Source organism: Plectropomus leopardus, chromosome 7 (genome assembly GCF_008729295.1).
Source record: "Plectropomus leopardus isolate mb chromosome 7, YSFRI_Pleo_2.0, whole genome shotgun sequence".
Lineage (NCBI taxonomy): Eukaryota > Metazoa > Chordata > Actinopteri > Perciformes > Serranidae > Plectropomus > Plectropomus leopardus.
This window is the reverse complement of record NC_056469.1, coordinates 12,091,464-12,114,429: the sequence shown is the minus strand read 5'-3', so window position 1 is coordinate 12,114,429 and position 22,966 is coordinate 12,091,464. Positions and strand designations below refer to the sequence as shown.

At 38.9% G+C, this 22,966-nt stretch overlaps 1 protein-coding gene across 1 annotated transcript in view; it reads right to left on the bottom strand.

Moving 5' to 3' along the window:
- Window positions 1-22,966, bottom strand: part of LOC121945336 (CUB and sushi domain-containing protein 3-like) — a 232,487-nt gene that overhangs the window by 30,469 nt on the left and 179,052 nt on the right. Inside the window, exons 54-59 of the mRNA XM_042489465.1 lie at window positions 21,086-21,259; window positions 20,240-20,413; window positions 16,710-16,895; window positions 15,281-15,454; window positions 8,648-8,830; window positions 5,310-5,486 (exon numbers count right to left, since the gene is read on the bottom strand). Of these exons, the coding sequence (XP_042345399.1) occupies window positions 5,310-5,486; window positions 8,648-8,830; window positions 15,281-15,454; window positions 16,710-16,895; window positions 20,240-20,413; window positions 21,086-21,259 (1,068 nt within the window). The remainder of the gene's footprint in view (window positions 1-5,309; window positions 5,487-8,647; window positions 8,831-15,280; window positions 15,455-16,709; window positions 16,896-20,239; window positions 20,414-21,085; window positions 21,260-22,966) is intronic.

The window sequence follows — 22,966 nt, the reverse complement described above, 5'->3', positions numbered from 1 at the left end:
TCTCAATGGTTAAATATAGTGCTCAATTGTTAAAGTTATACTACGCAGGATCTTCCAAAAAAACATCACCCCTCACGCCCCACCCCACACACACAAACACACATATACGGCAAACCTGGATTTGGTTTTCAGTTTCAATATCGCTTGTGATGCCGTTTAAAATAGTAGCTGACGATTCTTGCAAAGTATACCTTTAATGAACCATACAGTATTTCATGTAATCATACTTCTTGAGCTGTTGTATGACAGGTTATTGCATTGCAACCTTGTGTCGGTTGTGCATAATTTATCAAGGGAACCACAATAAATATTCTTCTACAATGGCTCCATGTTTCCATGCTGCATTTTGTCAACTCACATTGCCTCTGCATATGCCCATGCCGGGCATTACAAATAACTAAACAATGATTTTCAAGGCCTTTATTATGATGTTCAATTATGTGAAGCTAAGAAATATTGACAGACCTTGATGATACAGCAGCCATATTAGTCTACGACCAAACATTCAAGGCATCATCACTCACCATCTGCTGTGCTGCACTGCAGAAGTGTGAATTGTGTCTGTATCATAATCCTAATAGTATTAATCATGTTTTAGTTACGAGCTATAATGCACCACCATGATTATGATATCATTTTGAAATTTTGGTTGATTTTTGTCTTAATCTAGGAGAGCACCAAGAAAATAACAATATTGCTGGGGAGCTTCTCTCCCCCAGTCATTCTTGTTTAGTCTCTTCTTTTCATATGCCTATTCTTGGCTTCTTCTCATGGAATGATTTCTCCAAAGTAAACAGATGGCTGAGTGTTGGCCCACTACATTGTCAGGTCTTAACCTAGTGCTATCTTTGATGGAATTGTAAGTTGCCAGCCTCTATTAGATTGCCTTTTCATAGCTCTTGTTTAATCTTACAGGCCTAATTTGTGCCTACTTATTACAAAATCATTCCTGACTTGTTCACCTTAACGCAAGAAGCCAGTTTGATGCACATGGCTGTCCCTGCTAACGCCTCCTCCCTTCAATTAATTTCTGTTTGTTTATCTTCAGTTGCTGCCAAGGACCTCAACACTTGGACATATTTATCATCACTGGGTGAGACAAACTTTGTATCCCAACACGATATATCAAAGCGCTGCTTCTTGTGAGCACAGAAAGGAAGTGGAGTCTTCACTTTGCTACCAACTACAATTTTGAGTTGATGATAGAATGTTGCAGCTTGATTCAATAAATAATCCTAAAAGTTTTCTGAATTAGCACAAAACTAAAACACTGACAGGTAAGGCAGTGATTTGCCTTGATTGTGTGATGGATGGCACAGGTTATGTGGCTATTTGTTGTTTTATCTGTTTAATAATTCCATACTACATCCTCCTTTAGAGGTATCTGCACCATGCGTCCTGTGATGTATGTCCGATAATTAAATTGCAGTACAAAAGCCATTGATGTATTTGGTGTTTACTGCACAGTGTCTCATGAAGAGTCCATTATTTTTTATTTTCTTTAATAAATATGTACTGCTGCCTGCCTTTGATGGAAATTGTTTGTGTAGTGGATAAACTAACCTGTCAGCCTTCTCAAATTTTGACTCTGGGTCTTGTGGGTAGAGAGCTCCTTTTTTTGGGTCAGTTCACTCAAATCATACAAGAACATGTTTTCCCACTCACACCTAAAGTGGAATCTATCCATGCAGATACTAATTTACAAAAAAAACAGCCACATCCTTGTATAATCCCCATTTCCAGTTAAGGTCTGATACTTTACACAACCATCACTCCATCCCGACATCAGGTAACAATACGAGAACATAAATTGATCGTTGCTTTGCAAATTCATGTAAATGTAAAATGTTAGGCTACGTAATCACCTGAGAAATAATGTTTTAAAGTTTTTCTAAACAGTAAAGTCATTAAATATTTCAAATCAAGTGTTTCTGTTTTGTTTGTTTCTTTCTTTGTTTTTTATATCATGCATGAAAAAATAACTCACTCAAGTCAGGTCCCACCAATATAGTCTGCTGTTGCAGACTAAAATACCATAAATAGAAATAAAAACAAAATGGGAAAGATCTATGTGAGAATTAAATGAACCCTGAATTACTTAAAATTTTTAGGACTACCATATATTGGGCATACGAACCCATAAGTGTATGTATGTAAAGTATATGTGTATGCACATTTCTGGATGACTGTATATAGGTGCTTTGTTTGCTGCATTGTAATTTATCAGTTAACTTTGACTCAAAAATTACACTGAAACACATTATTTGAATCAGGGCTTGGTAATGTGGCTTATAAATAATATTTCAATATTTTAAGACTATATGGTATATATCTCCATAATTCCATATTTTCCTTAAATAGCCCAACTGCCTGATTTAATCCTTTGATGTGTATGATCAAACCTGCATCAAATCCAAATGTATAGGTAATATCCCTGATATTGTCTGAGTGACAGTGAGGTCATTTTGAAGTCAACTGGTCTTCGGAAATATATTCCTCATTATGAATTTTGATTAATTATTCACACAACTGGAATACTTAGCATTTTTTAAAGAATCATTTGTTGTTTTTATTATCTAATATGTATTCATGTTTTATTCTTATATTTATTTACTTATTTATTATTGACACACTGACTTGTTGAATTAATGTGTAAATGTATTCACATCACTTCACCCAAAAGGTGCTTTTATTTTGCAGTGAGTTCTTAGATAGTCTTTCTGTAATGCCTAGTGTTTATTTAGTTTGTCCGTCTTTTTCAAAGTGGAGGTTGGCTTGACAGTGTTCTGCACTGGGTAACTGATGGAACAGATTAGGGGTACTGTTCCCTTCAGCAGCAGTCGTTATGTAGCATATTTTGCAGAGGTAGCAGTTTGTTCCACGTCTGGCCTCCTTCAGAACCTCCTTGAACCACCTTCAGATGATAGACCAGCGAGATCTTTCTCCATTCTGATTTGACATAAACTGGATATATTTAAACTTAACCTGGTGCGCATGGTTGGTTGGTTTGAGGTGTCTGTATGGGTGTGAGAGTGAGAGCTAGTCTCCTGCACAAAAACACAGCCTGCTTTTAATGCGTATGTAAATTATTAAATGTGTAAGGAATATCTGAATAGGATGATACAGTCATCTGCCACATCCCCATAAAATCAGAATTTAGTATATTAAATACATATTTGATACATCGCCCATCCCTCTTTTGAATAAAGCATGATATGTCTCTCCAAACATAAGCCGGAAGAAGCTGGCATGAATTGAACAACTGATATTAATTTGAACTGGTATCAACAAGAAACATCTCACGAGGAAGTGGAAAAGTGCCCTCAGAAGATAGACGGAGAGATACAGAAAAAAAGTATGTGTGTACATAAATGTAAATGTTTACGTGTGCCTGTCTATCTGACGGAAGGAAAAAACCCAGTCAGTCAGCACAATGCAGAAGAGCTGCAGGCTGTTGACTTCAACAGCTCAACTCTACCGCTTTTTCATTTTGTTTTGCATTTACTTGCTTGGAGAAGTCAAGTTAAGGCAGAAAATCAGAGGAGTTCACATGCACTGCAGGGACCTGCTCCCATTATAACCTGCATTTACATGCATTTGGTCAAAAATCAGATATCTGTGTGAAATGTCGTAGTGACCTAAGGTGCTGCATCATAAAAGAGCTTTTTCCTTATTTGTCATAGCACTGCAGCACTTACAGCTCAACCAGAGGACAGGATATGTCGGGTAGAAACAGACGCCGACTTATTTCATTTTCAGTTTTAGTCAGACTTGGATTTTAGTTATTGTTGATTCAAGGGCACACCACTATGATTTAGAATACTACTGTCTTCACTTAAATGATGTTCAAGAATCAGATTACAGCAGAAATTCGATTCTTAATTGCACTAATAGGCATTTTGCTCTGATGTCTTCATTTTATCATATCTTCCAACCCTACATCCCCATTTCCCACATCCACAAGGACTGTTTTGGCATTTGAAAGAGGAGAGAGGGGGAAGAAATGGAAAGGAGAACAGTGCTAAAAACTAAAAAAGTAGATATACATTAACAGGATCGCAGCATGTTACAAGGCAAATAGTCTTCCTGAATAATCAGTGTTTACTGTTTATTTTATAAAGTGCTCAACGGCTTTACTTCACAGTTCACTGAGCAAGTCTCTTCCCCAGCGCACTTTGAGCTAATTCGCCAATTCCTTAACCCTATAAATTTCATATATCAAACATCAAGAGTGTTAAGGAAAAATTAAAAGAAGAACTTTTCTCTCTCCCCTTGAGAATGTTGTGTGACTTTGATCTGGTAACCTACTTGATCAATTCCCCATGAACCGTGAAAATGATTGCCTTCTTAATGAAGGCACACTGAGCCAATCTTGGCGTCTTGTTGATGTTGATGGCGTTTTGATGTCCCTGAACTGACCACTAAACTGTAATGTGAAGTGATAGCATACAGGAGGATAACAATAATGAGCAGACTTAACAGTGGGAAAAAGATGCAAAGAAAGCTTTTCAGCCTTTCTGCGTGTTTGATCATTATTTTTCAATCCAATTTTCAATCTTTCTTTCATACTCCCTCTTTCCCTATGTATATTTCTCCAGAGACTCATTTCATTCCAAAATTGAAAATTATGCCCAAACCATTTATCTTTTCTTGTGATTCAATAACAAGCAAAAAGAATGAGGAAGACGGAATATGGTGATTTTCAGAGAGAAGAACAATGTGTAATTTTGTTTGATAGTCACCCTGGTGCAAATTGAATATAGATTGGCATACTTCTTAATTACTGCAAGGCTCATTTGCTGAGATCCAGACAATAAAAAACTGCCTGACAGCTCTGATGCTTTGCAGGGAGAGAGGGCTCAAAGAGATTTATGTGCTATTTGAAATCTTATACCCCATATTAGCATTGTTGTTGATCATTCAGAGCGCCTCCTTTCGGCAGAAATAGAGAGCGAAACCATCTTCAGTGCTGTCTATCCTTATTCTTTTTAGAAGAGGTTATACACTTTACACTATGAATTACATGTTTTAGTTCAAGAACACAGAGCACAAGAGCAGTGGCCAATTCAGTCTAATAGACAAATATTGTGAGTGTCATTCGTTGACGTGCAGTTGGTCAGCAGTGTTGCACCATGGTCTACTCTGCCTTGTCATATCTTTGGTTATTTTTCCTTTCATTTTCTGAAAGCTACGATAACTAATTCTGTGACTCCAAATGTAGGTGCAAGTGTGACTGAGTTAAATGTGATCAACCGAGAAACACTAAATTGTGCTCTGTTGCATTTCTGGTATTCCATGCATAAACTCACTTGTGCAGTTTGGAGCCGTTCCAGACCATGTGCCATTTGCCAGGCACTGGCGTGTGGGTGAGCCAGTGAGGAAATAGCCCTCCATACAAGAATACACAATGGAGTGGGAGAAGGTTGTGCCATCCACACGGGAAATACGGCCATGAGCAGGTGTGGCTGGGTTCCCACACTGTACAGCTGCAATACAGGGAAGAAAAGTAAGAAGGTGAAGGTCAGAGATGTAAAATAGTAATGGGTTTTCTATTTTCCATATCAGTGATTTACAATTCGAGGGCTTAGACCTCCCAAGGTGGCTGCAAGATGACTTCTGAAGGTCTCAAGGTGATTAAAGGGCTGTGAAAAATATACTTCTTCCATATTGTGTCAATACTAATATTTATTTATTAAATAATGGCTGTTTTGCTTTTGACCTGATATGATATTTGTGGTTTCTTGACTCAGTCCGATTAGCACTCAGGTGGAACATTCTGAAAAGGGCAGATAGAAATCGTTGGCTTGGGTCAGTGTTCCCCATTATGTGTTTGTGCCTCATGTCAGGGGATAGGAGGAGGCATTGTTTTTCTTTTTGAGAAGCTGTGAAACAAACCAGTAAAGAACCACTAATCCATACAGCAGCACGGCTTTAGTAAGAGAGGCTAATGAGCAGAGTTGGTGCAGTGGTACACAAATCCCCATCACACTATTAATGAGTCATCAGTATATAAAGTGCAGTTTGTGTATTGTTAAGTCTCATAGTACATCCATGGTAATGACATTTAGTGCTGTCTAAAAACCAGAGGAGGATCGTGGGAGTAATGTGAAATTTTGCAGCTGTGGTCTAATAATAACTGAAGTTTTAGTTATTGCATTTTACTAAATATTCAACAGATGTAGTACTTATTTGAAATATGAAATGTCACTCCTGACAATTTAAAGCGCAAATTGAACTCAGACAGGAGGCTCAATTTCATGCACAGTGTTACTTTAGAGTGTACAATCACTGGGGAGGAAAAAATAGACTTTCTGAAGCAAACTGAACCGTTGGGCTTTTCACACTAAGGTATCCTTTACAGCATTTCCAGAATACACCAACCAAAATGTATCCCTGAAGAGGAGAAGGGACAGAGTTTGTTTCATGTGTTTTTCTTCTGCTCCAAATCATGTCTAATTACAAAACTGCTTTGCTCTCTCAATCACCTAATAGCCTGGAAAATCTGAAATAGTGATTCTTTGAGGAGACAGACGTGTTGTAGGTGCTGTGGTGATTTCTCAATTACCACACGTGCAGGCACACACATGCTTATACACACAAAATCATCGAAGTGCATAGACATCACTCATGCACATACACAAATACACCATGTGCCACTGTGCTTGCGTTACTATACTGTAAATTCAACACACTCCAAAAATAAAACAGGGGCGGATCGACCACGAGGTAGGGTGGCAGCTAAATGTGATTATTAAGAAATAATCACACACATATATATATATGTATATATATATATATATATATGCATTTCTTCCACCTCTTCAAGTCATCATGCCATCCTCTTGCCACTCCATAAATATTTTTCGAGATCTGCCTCAGAAATAAAGTATGGCTGTCCTCTTTGGTTCCTCTCTTAAAAATTCAATACAAACATGATGACAAACACACAAACAGACCTTGATGGTTTTGTGAGATGGATATTAAGCTGAATATCCACAGTGACCGTTTTCCAGAGACTGTAAAGGGTTGTGGATAACGGATAGATGGGCTTTAACAGTAGACAGGGCTTTAGATCACAGACAGACAGCACTGAAACTCATTCAGGCTCCAGTGAGTTCCTGTCCCCTCCCTCCTGAGGTGGAGGGATGGCTAAAACAATCTTTAAATCAGGAGTTCAGTGGGGAGATGGAGAGATAAAAAGGTAGTTGAAGAGAGATGTGGGGTAAAAGGAGGGGAGGAAGGGCAAGGCTGAGCAATAAAGAGAGAGAGCGACAGAGGAAGGACAGATGGAGGAGTGGACAGGGACGGAGAGACAGCCAGACAACGAGATTAAGACAGAAAGAAATCAGGAGAGAAGAAAGAGAAAAAGGCTGATAACAGGGGAAACAAAGGATAGACACAGAGAGAAGAGGGAGACAGAAAGTAAAAGAGAAACAAGAGAGTTGAAATAAAAGGCTGATGTACAGAGAGTAGTTCAGAGAGCCTGTGCATTGGTCTATCATATTAAAATGACACTAGTGCTGTGCCAACCTGGCGGACAGTGAGTGAAAGAGAACAGAAGCAGTCAAACATTTGCCTCAATATCCGGTTGACCCCTGGGGGTAATTTATGCAAGATGTAGAGCTGCCGTTCTGTGAACTAATATCTTCAAAATCCACAATGATTCATTTATCACAATCCAAAAAGAACTTGGCTTTAGGTGTCTAGAATTAATGAATTTTTTGGTTGCAATCTGGAAGCTAGTCACAGCACCATGTGCTGGCAAGAAATATCAGACTGCAGCAGAGAGATACTTATCCATCTGGTGCAGTGCTGTGTTTGTGAGCTTTTGCAATCATTTGTGTGTGTAGGTGTGGATGCACATGAGCACCTATCTGTGCACTCCATGCACATTCATGCTTGCATGCTGCCCATGTGTTGCATACAGTGTTTGTCTGTGTATGCCATGGCTGGTTTCTGTCCCAAATCGTTCGATACCGCAGCTGATGCAGATTTTGGTACATACAGTGACCAAAGCAATACTTTTTTGATAACCTATTTTGAGGAGTATATTGAAGTTAAACTAAATAAGACAACTCATCAAATTCACCAGTGTGCAATTTTAAAGGGGCATTCCAGCGATATGAAAATTTAGGTGACTTATAAGAGAGCGATTAAAAAAAAAAATCATCAAAATTGGTAGAGGGCCAGAAGTATCCTATCCTTATCTCTCATGTATATAATACCCTTCTTAGAACCTAGATCCAACCTTCTCATTATACAACTTACTAGCATCTTTTGTTTCCGGCGTCTCGTGTTTCTACCAAAGTAGTTGTACAAGCACTTTGCCTAAATAATATCTAAAAAAAAATAGAAATTATGGTTTAAAACAGTAAATATCTGACCAAAGAATAAACAAAACTAGGAATCTGACCAACTTTTCCATGTCAGCTTTTGTAATTTGACAGTTTTTTTATATTCTGCACTTTTGAGACAGTCCATAAAACCCTGGTGTAACCATGCATCTCTTTGTGTAACTGTAAGAGTTTCACTGTGTATGTGGGTCTGTGTGTAAAAAAAGGTATGTGTGTATTATGTAACTTCTATGCACTCCTCTCCCACTTCTTCATATGTAAAATCACAAAGATATTTGAAATATTCGCCTTACGTTTGCAGAATGGCTGTCTTCCTGACCAGGTCCCATTGGGGAAGCAGATCCTCTCTGCCGATCCGTACAGTGTATGTCCCACCGCGCAGGTGAAGCGCACCTTACTGCGCACTTTGAAGTTTCCTGCCTCCCTGCTGGCATGGGCAGGTGTGCCAGGATCCCCACAGGTACCTGCCGAGTCGCCTGCAATGAGAGATAACCAGACAAGGAGCAATGAAAACAAGAAACTGAAGATGCCTTTCACTTTAACTGTCTGTGTGTTTACAGACAAGCCTTTTTAAGTCTGTATGTCAGTGAATTACAACGCGGTGTTCCTGTCTGTCAAGCAGAGGGACAATACAGAGAGGACTTAGACTCAAACTGTAGATCTTTTGAGTCCTCCAGGAAGTAGCTATAAAAACACACAATGCACCAATGAGCAGTTGTCACTGCGCCAACAACCGGCAGGACCAATACCTTTCACTGCTTTGACACCAGGAGCTTTCTGTCCATAAAAACAGCGGGGCCAGCATTAAAAGGCAACCAGCTGTGGTTATGAGAAATGATGAATACAGTTTGACCTCTGGAGCTAAATGCGTTTTCATTATCCTGAATTATCTCTCCTGTCTTTTCTTCTGTGGAGGAACATACAGTACTTTGAGTGTCTTGCACTGCCTGTCTTGCACATCTATAAATTAAGTCATATAAAAAGATGCTTTGTCTCTTGTTAATTCTATTCTCATGTCCCCACTAGGGCTGTCAATGATGGGTGAATAAAATGGGACATGTTCTCTATCTGAGCCATAGGAAATGATAGAGAGATGACAGCTATGGAGTCAGGAGTCTTGGGGTAGGGTGGTTCTTAGTTTTGTATTACTGGGGATGTCCTCAGAGAAAAAGAAAAAAAAAACACATAAAACCACTGCTGCTTCTGTTTGCTCACAGAAAAAAAACAGCTGAGGGAAAAAAAAGAAAAAAATGTTTGGCATCAGAAGAAAGTGAGATATAGATGGGCAGACACAGCAGAGATGCAGATATTCAGATAGACAGACAGACAGACAGTTCAGCACTTGTTGTCTTTTTTGTGAAGGATCTGTGCTTTATTGGCTTTGAGATCCTGTTCTTTGAGCTGCACACACACCCTGTGCATCATTTGTTGGCTGTTGCTCTCTGTCTACAGAGCAGCAAACAGCTGCAGCAATACTGGACTTGTTGACAAAGCCTTACTGCACAAACACCAAGCTCATATCTTCTACACGCATCCCACTGCTCACATGTGCACAAACTGGATTTGTCAGGTCAGGGGCTCACAGCTGGAGATGATTAGTTTGTGTGTGGCTCTGGTTAGCAATGAGTGTGTGTGCAAATATGTGTACCCTTGCTTACCTTCGTACTGGATATACCTGTGTGTGTGTGTGTGTGTTTGAGAGAGACAGAGAGAGAGAGAGAGAGAGAGAGAGAGAGAGAGAGAGAAAAGAGATGGTGCATTTGAGTGTTTATGCGCTTCCCTGTTTGTCTGTGCATAGACTTGCATACACTCGTTTTTGCAAATACATGTAAAGTATGTATAATTATTGTTGCCCTTGTGTGTGTATGACCACTTGTTGTGTGCATTTATTTGTGTGTATGTCTCGCAGCAGCTGTCGGTACTTCATTAGTCTCCTTCGGCTAGGTGAGGCAGCCCGGCTCGGCATGCACTGTGACAGCTATAATCTCTCTAATTGGGATGGTGGTGGATTTGGTTTGAATCTGAGTTAATGTCCGTTCACCAGGCTCTCTTTGTGAGGAAATAATAAGGCCTTCAACTCAGCCGTGCAACAGACGAGGACAAAAGGGGAATGGCTTCGCAAGCAGTTTTAAGCCCCCTCTTACTAATTAACAAAGGAGGACACATGAGAGGAAGGATAGATGCATGAATGGATACACGGATGAGAACTGTTGCTGATGCTGGGCTGGACTTCTGAGGAATTCATAGCCCAAATTATGTTGTTGCTATTGGTGATGAACACTCTCTGAGAATACAAATGTGCCATTTAAATAATTTCTAGTACTGCAGATAAAGCTCTCTATAGACTACGCAGCAACCTTTCTGCAAATAAAGTTTGAGATCATTAACACACAGAAACATTTAGACATACATTAACACTTTCAAGATAGCTCATTTATTGTGCTAACACTGCAGTACTAATTGCATCACCTCAAAAGGTTTTGCTAATGTGCCTGTGAAAACTAGGTGTTAAAATGTACACTCACACTAATTTAAAACTCTCCAGGCATTTGCTTCATCACAACTTTGGTTTCTGTAAGCGACAACTCAGCTCCAGCTGTGTTGTGGTTCTAATTTCTGTCACACAGCTGTAACAGATGTTTACTGCCATGGATCTGAATGAACAAGTGATCTACAAAGGTGCCGTATTTCCATTATAAATCGCTCATTTTATAGGTAATTAGAAGCACTGATGCAGTATAATCCTGTGTGACAATGTGATGACAATGGTTTTACACTTTAATCCCATCATCTATAACCAACTCCAATATCAAAATAATTTTAGTCCTAGCTGTCACATAAATATAAAAGTACTGATTGGGCCTCAGGTCACAAAATAAGATCAAAACAAAGCTGCATTTAATCCCATAATTGTGTCAAAAAAAATCTAACTCCATGTATTTTCCTAGTATCTGTTATGGGAGTGCTGTTGCATCACTATAAAATACACTGAAGCTGCATTTTTGTGATCTGATTACATGTAATAAAACGTTGTATTATGTGCTATAGCTCACCTCAGCACATCCTTTTCTTTAGCTTGGTAAGTCACAGTGTCATTTATTATGATTAAATCCTCTGGTCACTGACCCAAGACTCCTATTCTGGTGCACAAATTCCTCCGCAGGGGTTTACTCTCTAAACAGCCATCGCTGTTTGACAATTTAAATACTTGGCAACAGATTCATGTTGGCTTTACTTGTCTCACTTTTCAAGTGATGAGTTGATGCAGATTAGGTTTTGGACAAGTTAAATTACAGGCACTGCATCTTGTTTGATAATATATATATATTTTTGCCCAGATTAAAGTAGAGTTTATTGGTTGGGTTTCTTCAGACAAACAAAGGCAGTACAGCTCACGATACACAGCTCAGAGTGAGTGATGAAATGAAATATAAGACAAAATTGAAAATCATCACTTTCTGAGAGGCTCGTTTGTCAAAACAGCAGGGTTCTGATCAAATCATCTCAATAATAGATGGCAAATTGCTATTAAAGACTAGGCTGAAAAAGAAAAAAATACCTTGCAGCGCTCATTCTTTCGACCACAGGCATTAAAATGACATGCTTTATTGGATTCTATGGCTATAATTTCAGGTCTAAAAACAGCTATTAGGCTAGCAAATAATTATAAAGACGCAAACAATGAAAAATACTCAATTTGCAGAGCTAGGAACAACATGCACTTAGTAGAGTGCAGAACTAAGCCAGGTAGCTGCCGGGGTTGATCACACCACTCTAGACAATTCTTGGAATTTTAGCAGATGCGCCACAGGAAGTTTCAGAGGCATACCAGAAACGAATGAAAATACACGTCTCATCTATTTTTGACACAGCATATTGCACAGAACAGATCATGTTTTACTGCTAACAGGGTCTTTGTTTAAAATATAGATACAAAATAATTAAATAATAAAATAATTAAAATAGACAAAAAAAAAAGAGAAACTATTTAACTACATAGCCTATTTACTTACTCATAGTATAAGCACAAACATCAAGGAAAGAATGACCAAAAACAACAAAATCTGCAAGTCAAAACAGAACTGGGTTGCACATTGATGTCCTGACAGTTATGATGGTGGTGAAGATAACAAAAATGGGGATTTATTTGTCTTGTATCATGCCTAACTTTGGTGGATCATAACATATCAGGCATGGAATTAATCTGCACATGCTACGGTTCAGACCAAACATTTCTATGAGTATCCATTTTTGAGCCTCAACAAGGCCAAAATGTCTCCTGCAACAGACTAGAAGGCTTTTTTTATTTTATTTTATTTTTTTTTAGCGAAGACGATTTCTAGTAACCTTAAAACAGGTTTTTCAACAATGGTGAATCACTGCATACATGAAAGGTCCTTGAGAATACAGTCATAAATGTGTGCACAAAATATGAGACTGATTCAATAGTTCAGTAGCAATCATCTGCAAACAGACAGATAGATACACTTCATGCCAGACAGAAATGAAACAAACAAACAAACAAACAAACAAAAAAAAATGTTATGAAAACTCTTGAGTGGGAAACAGATCTGAGCCTCTGCAACCATCTGTATCTTCTTACCATCTTAAACTTCACTACTGCCTTACTACCTTCCAACTGTTTCAATACAAAACCACTGAAGGTGAGTAGAGAGCTTTTACCCCCATTTAAAGAAGAAGAAAAAAAACAGTCATACAAGTCTGCTTACAAACATTACTTCTGGGTCAGTGAGTTGAACAAACCAAGTGAACATTCAGTAAAGAGAATCCACTTAAATGGTCAGGAATGCTTAAGTGTGATGGGAGGGAAGAGCAAAGAGGTGATTAAGGGGGGAAGTTTGTAGTTCTGTGGACATACACTATAAGACACACTTTCTCTCAGGTTTTCAGAAACTGTCAATAAAAGAGTCTACAGCTAAATGCACTAAACACAGTTAAACTTTACTTTGCTAAAGTCTGCATTTAGGTTATTTCAGAGGTGATATCTCTAACTCGATTGATTGTTTATGCATGAAGCAAAATTTGCTTCTACACACTCTTTGGCTGAGGTGTGAAGTCATAACTCTCTGTCACTGAATCGAAGAGGATTGATGGGTAAAGGTTATCTGGTACTGATCCGCCATCAATGTACTTTTTCAAACATTCATCAGCCAAATGCAGATCCATCAGAGAAACCACAAGAGAGCCTGTTCTGAAAAGTGAAAATGCTGAAAATGCTTTTAGGGGGAATTTGTGAAAAATAATGGTCAAATATTTTGGCACATAGGTACAATTTAAAAAATCCTGTGAGAGCTCCACAGGGCTCTAGTTTGAGGGCAGTAAATTGGCTCAGTCTGCTGATAACAATCATGTGCATGTTTGCTCTGAACTTCACACAGGCTCTAACCAAATATCTCATTAATGCCAAGACTCCCTGGTACTACACTATTGTGCTGTGGTTATCTCCATCTTACCATGCAGATAGTTTTAATTTAATTTGCTGAGGTTTTCAGATATATTTTCAAAAACATTTCTGGCACTAATACAGTTCTGGCTGGCTCTAATACAGTAGAGTTAGATTGTTTTTTTGTGTGATGCTTACAGCATTGAAAGATGATATATTCAGAGGCTGTATATGACTTTCTGAGCATATATATGATTCAGAGTCTGAGAAAGGATTGTCTGCACACATGGTTCTCAATATGGAGGTGGCTGAGCCACCTAGCAGCTAAATATGCTGACAACCAATCACAATGACAATCATAATCATTGACCTTCTCTATTATATTGCAGCTGATCTCATCCTCTGCTTGGAGGGTAAGGGGCTCCCAATTCATTCTTTTTCCCATTTTGTGGACATTTCTGACAACCGTTCTTCTTCTTTGAGTTAGCCACTAATTGCCATCAGCTGCTTTCTAAATCTTCTGCGGTGTGGTCACCCACATAATACGTACTCAAAACGTCGTATCTCCCCAACCACGGTCACGTCTTTCCGGCATGACACATGCTTCCACTTTTACACAGACCTCATTTCAGGGCTGTTACTACCTCAGTGGCGAGACCACTCTGTCCTGCCTTTCTGCAATCCCACCGCATATACAAAGCAATAGTGGCGTGATGTTGCCGCCTTGAATAGCTTTGTATGAGCAGTGGCGATTAGCTAGCCAGTGAAATAAAAACACAGGACTTACATGCCACCAAACCATCTGCTACAATAAAAACTACCGAGAAGCTCAGATTACAACATATACAGAGGGATCTTGCTCTACTCAGGACTACTTTACTCCACTGTATCTTTACATAGCAAATAGTGTTTACTGCTGCATTAATCTTCTGACTGTCATATACAAAACCTTTGAACAATTTAGCAGGAATGTGTGTTTTCCTGATTAGTCATATAGTCCAAAGACATTGCTGTCAATTGTTTTCATTGGAACTACTTACTACCAAAGAAAAAGTCCTTATGGAAACTGTTGACAGGGTTTTCTGTGGAGTACTAGAGGTATTGTTTCTAGAAAAAACGATCCTGCTGCTGAATTTTTTTAAAGTCAATTTTTAATGCTATGAGCACCACAAACAGAATTCCATTAAACTCTACTGTATTGGGGTGATAGCAGTAATCATGGACACAGATATCTCAAAGCCTGGGCAAAAGAACTAAAACATTTTGTGTGGCCTGATATCACCAGAGGTAAGTGAAAAAAAATGTTTTAATATGTTTGGGTAAAAACAACTCTTGCCATCCATTTTGAGATGTTCTCAGTGGGAAACACAGACTAAGTTAAAATGAGAGGATACTCTACAAATTAAACAACTACCAATCTGTAATATGACAACGATTGAGTGAAAGATAGACTTTGGTTTCGTAGTGTAAATGTGCACAGGAATGATCGTGTATGTGCATGACTACATTCGTGTTGTTGTACCTGAGCAGTGGGGCAGTGGACCACTCCAGTGTCCGTTCAGTTGACAGGTGAGTGATGAGTCTCCGATGAGCTGGCGGTCTCCAGAGCAAGAATAGCGCACTGTGGAGCCAAAGGTAAACTTCTCCCCACTCATCACTCCGTGGGGAGGTGAGCCTGGGTGGCTGCAGTCCACCTCTGCATGACAGAGAGTGAGGAGAGGACATCAGATCATCAGTGGATGGGCAAAGGGATGGACGCATTAGTGTTGCATGCTTCAGCAAAATCACATCTCACACTGATACTGGCGAGACATTGTTTTCTACTGTTTTCTACTAAATGGTTTGGTGAAACAGTAGCACGCATAACATCACATGGCTCACTGCTTCTTCAAGTAACTCTTCCAAAACAAACCAGCAGCATGTTGATCTAAACTGCTGTGAACTTTAAATCTATAGCATTTAAAGATAAAACTGGTCAACAAGACTACTGTCCCTTATAACTTTAAACAATAATCAATTTTTCCACTCAGATCAACATTGTTATAATGATTTCACACACTAAAAAAAAGATCTTTTGATGTAAAATGGCATAGATACTTCATAAAATGTTCACTGGATTATTTTTCTTCACACTTTCCTTGCTACTTTATTATTTGTTTGACCTTTACATATGTCTGTGGGTGCTGTCATTTAATCAGCTTAGTCTCATAGCGCAGAGTAAGTTTCTGTAATTTCGCAAAGCTAATTTCTTAACAAAGAGTCAGTGACGCCTGGAGACGTGAATAAACATTTGAGACAGACACTCCTGTGTATCTCTTTAATTACAGCTCCGTTTGATAAAATAAGCGTTGTGTGTCATCTCTCTTCCATGAAATGAAGTGCTTTCTGAGCCTGTGTGCAAAATGTGGAGGTTTACTTTAGGTAATTTCACTAGAAATAGGTCATTACTGTTGGCGGCCTCACACAGAAGTAGAGTGCCCGATGAGCCAGGTGTTTGGGAGTAACATTACAACCTCAGACAACCCCTACAGTTCAGAGATGGTTGTTGTTAGAATTGGAGCACTTGGTTTGAGGGAACATTAGCAATAGCCTGAACAACTGGCCCTATGACAGTTTTCCCATTTCTCAATTAGGCACAGCGCAACATAACCATAAGCCACTGGGGCATCGAACATTACACAGATGCTCTCAGCCACAGCATTTAGCAACTTGTACCATTTAAACTCTAAAAGCAAATGAGGACACAAACAAGGTTGTGGACACTCAATCGAGAGTGAAACTTCTCTTAATTTTTTATTTGCGTCTCTTGTTAAGTGTATCAATTAATTAACTTTTGTACGAATGCACTAGTTGCATAGAAAGGCTGATTCACTGAAGAGGAGACAGGGAATAGACAGATAAACACTGTTAATGATTACATGATGACATAGTATTTATAGTAGATACTGTACCAATGCATTCTGGTAGAGGTTTGTCCCAGTGGCCCACTGGCTGGCAGGTGAGCACCGATGAGCCGAAGAGGTAATATCCTGGATTACAGTCGTAGAAGACTACGCTGCCAAATGTAAAGTTACCGTGCTCGATCTTACTCTCCCGGATGGAATTGGCAGGAATACCCGGATCTGTGCAGTTCACCACTAAATTAAATATAGACAGAAAAAAAGGTAAAGTTACAGCATCATGAATCATTCAATTAGTTTAATCATAATGGGAGAATACAGACAGCAGTTTAATCAGCGTTTATTGCTACAAGGATATTTCAGGCTAGACAGAAGTTTTAGCTGTAATTTCAGGCAATTTACTGTTGAAAAGCAGTCACATGATTACTTGTTGAAAGAAAGAACTGTGTTCCTGTAGCTTTGAGTGGAGTCTAATAATATCTATTTATAGATTTGGTATATCATCTTATTGCTCTTATTTCTCTAGTGTGCTGTTATACTGAAGTAATAGTTAGCAGCACTGTTCCTTGCAACTTTTCATGCACATCATTTTATTGTAGTTTTTATAGATAATGTAAATTCATTATTGATGTACAGCACAGGATAGAAATGTTTACTTAAACCAAAGTGAATATTTCCTGTCAGAGTTTCCACACCCATCTTAAGAAAACTGTGTGTACGATCATCTCTGTCCATAAGGTTGCTATGGCACTAGATGTTCATCAGTGCAAATAATACTACGCATAGCAGAGGATAAAATTATCAACTGATCTATAGCACCATACATATGTTGTAGTATTAGTGCTGTAAAGGTTTCATTACATTTGGATGTTATATGAGTTTCTATAATTGCCTTTGACCAATTATCTACTGAAGTCACGTATACTGTATGTGACAAGTTAACAGCATCTGGACAAGTTATATTCTGTCATAAATAGTTTTACTACAACTTGAAAGAAAGTAAAAAAACAATGTCTGAAAACATTTCAGGAGCCATTATATAACTGTTTGTGTAGACTATAAAATTGCAGAAATCCCCCTTAGCATTATATGTGATAAATATGTTAAAGTGCCAGATGGACAAGACTATAATGTATGGTCATTCAAAGAAGAATGTATGTTTATTAAGAATTGCTATTTATTTGTATGTAGAAGAAAAAAAATTAAATTTGCTATGAACTGTTGGGAACTCCGGTTGATTTCTTATTTTGTGTTTGTCTTTATGCCTGTTTAAAGAATGACAATTTGGTTTCTCCTCCTTACTTGATTGTTCATCAATGAGATGAGCTATTTTGTTTGCTGTGTTTATTTTGTTATAGTAGGTTTAAGTGTGTATGACAATATATGTTTGGACACCAGGAAGAATAGCCAGTGCTTATGTTGGTGCTAATGGGCATTAGAATAAAACAAAGACAATACATACACACATATATTTACATATAGTACCAGTCATGTGACAATCTGCTTAATTAACTCGACACAGCATCGTTGCTCAGGATCTGACTTTTCTCTCCCAGAAGCTGCTCAGTCTCCTTAGTTTGGAGCCTCATTTGCATTAATGCTCTTTGTCAGCATGTTCACTTGTGAGTTAATAATAGAAGTGTTGATATGACCTGATCAGTGGCTTTTTCTGTTTATTCTACAAACAGAGGAGACAAGTAAGTCCTGGCTATATTTAAGCATTGTCAATAATAATTTCACCTGACGCTTCCTCCTGAAAACAAAAGGCAAGTTTAAAAGAACCAAAGGCACATCTATTGTCACAAATCCACAAGCATCCATTAAAGCAGCAGTTGAAAACCACACTGCTGACAAGGTGGTTTAGACAGCTGAAAGTAGACGGGGGTGAAATTAAGTTCAGCACAACATCAAATTAAATCAATAATGCAAATGTGTGAAAAAGCTGGCTTACTGTGAGAAAAATTTTAGCGGGAACAAACAGACATATTTTGACAAAGGGAGTCATGACAGTTTAATATGGTTTTACTTTTTTGATCTTTTACCAGGTTTGTCTCTACGGTGCTATTCACAATAATGAAAACTGTGTCTCTTCACATCTGACTGCCAACAAAACTCATGCCAAGAGGAGACACATTTTTAAATGGGCAAAGTCTGGCAAATCTAGCCTTGGCCGACTAGATCCAGAGGTAGCAGACCAATTAAAGCCACAATGGATATAATACATTTCTATAGTTGTCTTTTAATGATTGATCTGCTACCTCATTTTAAAGGACAGTTTAGCGAGTTAAGATCATCTATATGTACCTATATGTACCTATATGTACCTATATGTACCACACTGCAACAAAGGTAGGCATTTTCAAAGACAAATATGAAAATGCTCCTTTTTTGAAAGAGCTTCCATCATTCTGTGCAATACATCTCTGTCTGTTACCTTGATGATCTTAACTCGCTAAACTGTCCTTTAAAATGAGGTAGCAGATCAATCATTAAAAGACAACTATAGAAAGGGGGGGGGGGGGGGGGGGGCAAATAGTAGAAAATATTTCCAGAGAAAAATTCTATCAAACTGTCAAAATTATTTTGGGCAAACAAGTAAACATTTCTCTGGTGTGGTCACAGACAAAAGTGTCTGGATTGCTGCTGAGTGTAAACACACCACTAATGAGCCTAACCTGAGCAAACAAAAATTGGACACAACTAAAACACAGCCGCCATCTGACACTCCCAGTAAGATGTCTCCCACTAAACGTACTCTGAGCTTCAAAGTAATCGCTCCCTGCAGCAAGACTCATGGTAAAAACTGGCTGTAAAATGTAGACAACAATTCCCCGTTTACTCTCCCCTTTCTATACATTTTGCTGTAAGCTCGTTACTGCTGTTTCCCTGCTTTTGCTCTGAGGCAAGGGCTCCAGATGTTGCTGCCTAATGCTTTACTCTCAAACAGACTTGTCTCATTCAAGTCAAGTGATATGTGGACACTACCTCTATCTATTTTGCTTCTGTGTCCATGCCTGTGCTTGCTGGCGGCCACTGGCTGCTGATTCCTGAATGATCACAATACATTTGTTGGCTGCTGAATTCTTGCGGTCATCCTAGCCTCTGATTCCTGAACCATCACAAAGCACTTGCAAAAGCCATTTCATTCAGTTCCAACACTTTGGCTGGATCCTACCTCTGCTCGGTGGCAGCTACCTGCTCCGCTGATGGCTAGCCTGATTCATGGGGGCAGAATTAAATACAATGTAGAAGTGGCTTCTGTTATCAAACATTAGAACACCTTTAGTTGGAGTTATACACTAAGAGCTACCCTCTTCAGAAATGAAAGCATTGCAGATGGGTAATGAGATGCATGTAAATATGATGGATCTGTTGGGTCCAAATTCTTATAATTCTCACTTTTCATTCCTGTCTGCCTTGCCTCTTTAGGAAATGTCTGTGCTTTGAGCCTCAGCTGAACATGCTGGCAGAGACAAGCAGCTTTTTAGTTCAACTGTCAACATACATCTGCATCCTTGTGATACTTTAAGTCAGTCCAGCTGCCAATCATTTATCCATTCAGCTCTGTAGCAGGACCTTACCTCTGCATGTCGGTGGCTGCCGGCTCCACTGGCGGTTGGCCTGGCACTGGGCTGTGGAGGGTCCTTCCAGGGTGTAGCCTTTGTTGCAGGAGAAGCGCACCACATCATTGTAGTTGAAGCCATCCCCTGTGGTGCGGCCATAGATAGGACTGCCGGGGTGGCCACATGTGACAGCTGAAGTTGACACGCATCACCCAGGGACATGTCAGACAGGTGGAGGAAGAGAGGAGGCAGGAAGATAAAAGGCAGCATAGGATGGATACCCAGAAAGGTGAAGGGGAGGAGGGTGAGAAAGAGTGTGTGGAAAGAGAGAATAAAAGAGAGAAAAAATTCAATAACAATGATCGATAGGTGACGTACAGTGACACCTATCATAGGAATATCATTATCATATAATTAACCTCAAAGGACAATGGGGTAATTAGGAATCAAGACATGATCTCGATTGGGAAAGGGTAAACAGCACATTTCTCATTGCATCAATAGGTGAACAGGAGATAGAGAATCTCATTATGAGGATATGTATCAACTATTGACTTCAGTGCTTCTAAAGCTAAAGAAGCAGGAAGCTCTGGGGATTGCAGGATTTTTTTTTTTTTTACAGTAATTTACATTTTTCAGAATGCTAAAAATATTTTTATTGATTGATTCATCAGTTAATCAAATCATAATGTTGTTGACAGATTTACATATTCAAGACTTCCTTTAGTAAATATGGAATTAAAATGCAGGAATGAAAAACACAACAGTATCTGCTCTGAACAGCAGTGTCTATGGTGAGAAACTCAGACATAACACGTACACCATGTTCCTTCTTGCAGTACGAAGTGGTGTTAAAGTACTTACAGATACAAACTGGGAGCTGTCCAGACCAGTTGTGGTCCTGCTGGCAAATCCGCACTGAAGAGCCAATGAGCCTGAATCCGGGGTTACACTGGTAAACCACTGTGTCTCTATAACCAAAGTTTTCCCCGATCACCTGCCCATTTACGATCTGCTCTGGAACGCCACAGTGACCAGCTGTAGAAAAGACATATGGTATTGTAAACATGTTTTACTGTTTCTTTTTGGTAAATGTTTATCTTTCTTTCGCAACAAGACTGTGATTCTTTTTTTAGTAACGGAGTAAGACAGTACATCCTAAAAAACTTGTAATGTGTGATAGTAAAGAAATACTTTACCCCCAAAACAATCATTTGTATTTCAGTTACTCACTCAGTTACCTTGAATTTGTAAAGAAAACTTTGTTTTTCTTGCATGCCTGCCAGTTAACAAAGAATCCAAAAATAGAGAAGTTTTTTGACGAATTAAAGGCAGCTGTCCACGTATAACAGTAAAATTATAACAAAACATCTGGTTACAAACTGACACAACTTGTGCAGTTTCATCCAAGTCTAATTTATTCAGTCGTACACTCAGTGCTTCCAAAGTACATGCATTTTCACTGAAAACCTTCCTATTTAAAACATTTCCGTATATGAGTAGTGTGCCTGAGCAAGTGCGTGCATTTGAACTCTGTGCACTCCATTGGGCAAAATTTGAAAGCACGCTCTTGCCAAGGCGCACAACTCGTCCATGCGTGAGACTGTTTATGTGGACGTGTTTTACATACAACTGAATAAATAAGGCTTAGTTTATACTGAAAGAGCTGTGTGAGACTTAGTAAACTGATGTTTTGATATCATTTTGCAGTTGTGAAATGCGGTCTCCTTTCAATCTAATACATCAAGAACTCCCTATGTTTTTAGATTCTTTGTTCACCGTGGAGGCATGTGAAAAAAATAGTTTTCTTCACAAATTCAGCAAAGCATGGTGTGAATAATTGATGGACAAATAATCATTTTGTGGGTGAAGTTTTCCTTCAATAACGCTCTGCTGTCCAAATAATATTCAGTTATATCTAGTGTGGAGGTCCATTTTTTGCACTAGATGCACTTTGCATAACAAATCACCAGCCAATCATTTATGTGGTGCAACACTTGGGTTAAGCTTTCTGGTGTTTGAGAATAATAGCCTGCAGTGACGTCCACTGAACAAATGGGTGATAGTTGCAGGGTAAAAACACAATTTTGATTGTGTTATCACATTGGAATAACTTTACATTTTGAAAACTGTATTATAAAATGAAATGAGTGAACTGGTGATTTAAAAGGTCTTGGAATTATAACACTGGCAAACAAAATTAGTTAGTGTGTTAACACATTGGATTAAGACAGCATTTTTTCAGCTCATTATCTCAGAATTATTATTCCTTAATTCATAATGGCTTCGGCTTCTCTTATAGTGATAATTCAGCTTTTTTTCATTTACAGTAGATAGAGGGGCGCATGTGAAACTCCTCAAAATCTGTGCAATACGCTCATGCACGTAATCGTATTACTTTCAGCTACAATAAATCCCTTTCAGAGAGGAGGGATCTTGCTGAGATTTCCACTGCCACTTAAAACCTGGGAAATTGCCACTGACTGTGAGTCTGATTTCCCTAATTCACTCGTGCACCCAGAAACTCAGTCGAGCATTTTATTATCACACTTCAGTTGAGAGCAGCCAGATTCTATGAAGATAGTGCTGAAGTAGGCAACTACAGTGAGAGGTCCCAGGCTATGTTAACCCTGACAGTCATATTACTAAACAAGAGAGAGGTGCCCTTCTTTTAATGAACTGAACCAATCTTGATCCGAGCTTGGGAGTGCTGTTGCCACAGGGCTGATAAACGGACTACAGCAT